Here is a 3,136-nt window from a genome sequence, read left to right on the forward strand (position 1 = left end):
TATATATATTACTTGTTTCAGACTTTTGAATACGACCATGCTAGAGCACCGCCTTTAGTCGAACAAATCGATCTCAGGACTTATTCTTTGTAAGCCTAGCACTTATTCTATTGGACCCTATTGCCGAACCACTAAGTTACGGGGACGTAAACACACCAACATCGGTTGTAAAGCGATGATAGGGGGACAAACATAGACACACAAATAGAGACACACACATACGACGGGCTTCTTTCAGTTTCCATCTACCAAATCTCCTCACAAGCTTTTGGTCGGCCCAAGGCTATAGTAGAAGACACAAGATGCCACGCAGTGGGACTGAACCTACAACCATGTGGTTGGGAAGCAAACTTCTTACCACACAGCCACTCCTGCACCTATATTCTTTTTTCTTTTTCTTCTCTGAAGTCCCAGTCAACTTGATTTTCAGAACAAATTTGAGTCACACCAACAACAAATACTCAGTTGTTATTCTTAAAAGTGCTTTAAAATAATAACATTATTTAACAAAAACATGACCTCCCTCAAAGACCCTGGCAAAGAGGATTGACAGCTTCCAAACCAGAGGCCTGAGAACTATCAAGAACATCAGATGGTACCATTACATTTCCCTCAAAGAACTGCACCCTCCATCTCATAGCTATCTGTCACATGCGTTGGTACACACATGTCCTCTGTTCCCCACTAGATCATTCTACCAAGGCTTTACTCTCATTCAACACAGCAGTTGCAGGCTGGAGGACACCTTGTAACAGGCTCCACACCAGAAGTCACAATTTCACAGGGGCAAAAATTTAATGCTACATGACATACTCTGAAAAGCATAGCGTTGGTAACTTATAAGCGAAGGCGATGGGTCAGAGCCAATACACATTTCAATTTGTGCACACTTTTCAATCCAATCCTTCTTTGCAGACTATGTCCTCCATGTAAGTCCCAACATACTGTAAGTAAGACCTGCAAAAATGAAATATATTTAAACATTACAGAACTTCATTGTGGGTTCAAATAAGAAGGAAATCATATTCATCTTATGCATTAGTGTGTAGAAAAGGTGGGGGGAAGAGGGGGGTAGAAATGACAGTGAGAGAAAGTATTTCATTTTACTAAACATATTGCTTTTAATAACGGTTGAGTTTCTTTCTAATTTTCAGCTGCATTTCAAAAGAACACATCTTATCCATTTGATGATCTCTGTAGAAAAACTTTGCAGGACATTGAGGTGAGTCCATTTCCCTATCTTAGAAATCTTTGGTTTGGATGAGAAAATCCACAAATTATTCTATTTATGTTTCTATAATACTTTTAAAAAGACTATCATGATTTTTAATTGTTGTGGAATTAACTCCATAGTGACATAACAGCTTTCAGTAGATAAAAGCAGGGGACATTTGGCAAAGGTCTTACAAGACTGGGGTCATCATGAAATGCAAGACAGAAAAATTGCATCTTCTTACCTATCTTTTGATTATCACTTTATAATGATGTGACTGTTCTTGTATATCTACTTTTTTTTATCATTGTTTATCTTTGATGTCTTTTTTTTTTTTTTGGCAGATTTCCATAAATAGCAGTCCCATCCAGTGTAATCCTTTAACTGAAGAGGTCTGCTGGCATGATCTCAGTGATAGTTCAGACAGTGGGGTTCATGGTAAGTCAATGCTCTGGTTTGCCTCTTTCAAACAATATGATGACAAGATTTTTCTTTTTATCCACAAACCCGTATAAATGTCAACTCGCTCTCTCTCAAAATAATTATTGTAGCGTATTTCTAAACATTTAGAATGGCAGGATCAAGATAACTTACCTTGGTTTCACAAGTGCAAGAAAAGGTTGTTGTAGTACATCACAGAAATACAATGAATGTGAGATTAAGGGGTTGTACAATTGGCCTCAAATCTTATCGAGGAGCATATTCTCATATTCCAGTTTATCTCATCAACCACTTCCCACACTCTTTTACTTGTTTCAGACATTTGACTGTGGCCATGCTGGAGCACTGCCTTTAGTCAAGCAAATCAACCCCATGACTTATTCTTTGTAAGCCTAGTACTTATTCTATTGGTCTCTTTTGCTGAACCGCTAAGTTACAAGACCCACAAACATATACATATATATATACATATGTACAACGGGCTTCTTTCAGTTTCCGTCTACCAAATCCACTTACAAGGCTTTGGTCGGCTCGAGGCTATAGTAGAAGACATTTGCCCAAGGTGCCACACAGTGGGACTGAACCCAGAACCGTGTGGTTGGTAAGCAGGCTACTTACCACACAGCGACTCCTGCACCTATGTGGATTAAATAAGTCATCATTTTCTAAGAATACTTCCCTAGGTAGGACATGTCTCACTTGTGCATTCCAGTTTTTGCATAGCTTCTGTGACTGGATGCCCTTCCTAGCACCAATCACTGGATGTTTTATTATTTCACAGCTCGACAGGCCACCCCACTCATCCTAATCCTCATCTTCTTGTAATGTCCACTTTTCCTTACTTCCATGCCTTTTGACAGAATTCATTGAGGCAAATTGTATACAGCCAGATAGATGCCTTTCCAGTCACCAGCTCTCATCTGTTTTCAAGCCAAGTAATATTTCCTCGTAACGATGCCAGGACATGGATACACATATACAAGTTCTTTCAGGTCCACTCACAAGGCTTTGGTCAGCTCAGGACTATAGTGGAAGATACTTGCCCAATGTGTCAAGCAGTGGGACTGAACCCCAAACCACAGGGTTGGGAAGTGAACTCCTTAACCACACAGCCATGTCTGCACCTAAATAAACATAAAACAACGAATATAAAATTCTTGCTAATTTGTTTTTGCAATTATTATTTTTTTTTTTGTAATTATTAAATAATATTAAATTTTCTATTCAGGTGTTACTCTTAAACCGGAGCCTTTGTCACCACACTCTAACAGTTCAGATGGATCTGCTAATGATCTGGCTATCAAACAAGAACCATTGTCCCCTTCTTCAACACCTGGCTCTGATTCTGGCATAGAAAGTTATAAACCCGTAAGTGATATCTTCATGAGCTTTATTTTTATTTCAAAACTTAAAAAGTGGCCATGATATCCATAATTTAAGAATTGCCTGAAGTTTCTCTTTTTTTTTTTTTTTTTTTTTTTT

At 38.5% G+C, this 3,136-nt stretch overlaps 1 protein-coding gene across 1 annotated transcript in view; it reads left to right on the forward strand.

Moving 5' to 3' along the window:
- Positions 1–3,136, forward strand: part of LOC106883681 (cyclic AMP-dependent transcription factor ATF-6 alpha) — a 15,320-nt gene that overhangs the window by 1,661 nt on the left and 10,523 nt on the right. Inside the window, exons 2-4 of the mRNA XM_014934783.2 lie at positions 1,155–1,222; positions 1,558–1,651; positions 2,883–3,022. Of these exons, the coding sequence (XP_014790269.1) occupies positions 1,155–1,222; positions 1,558–1,651; positions 2,883–3,022 (302 nt within the window). The remainder of the gene's footprint in view (positions 1–1,154; positions 1,223–1,557; positions 1,652–2,882; positions 3,023–3,136) is intronic.

This window comes from Octopus bimaculoides, chromosome 10 (assembly GCF_001194135.2).
Source record: "Octopus bimaculoides isolate UCB-OBI-ISO-001 chromosome 10, ASM119413v2, whole genome shotgun sequence".
In the NCBI taxonomy this organism is placed as follows: Eukaryota; Metazoa; Mollusca; class Cephalopoda; order Octopoda; family Octopodidae; genus Octopus; species Octopus bimaculoides.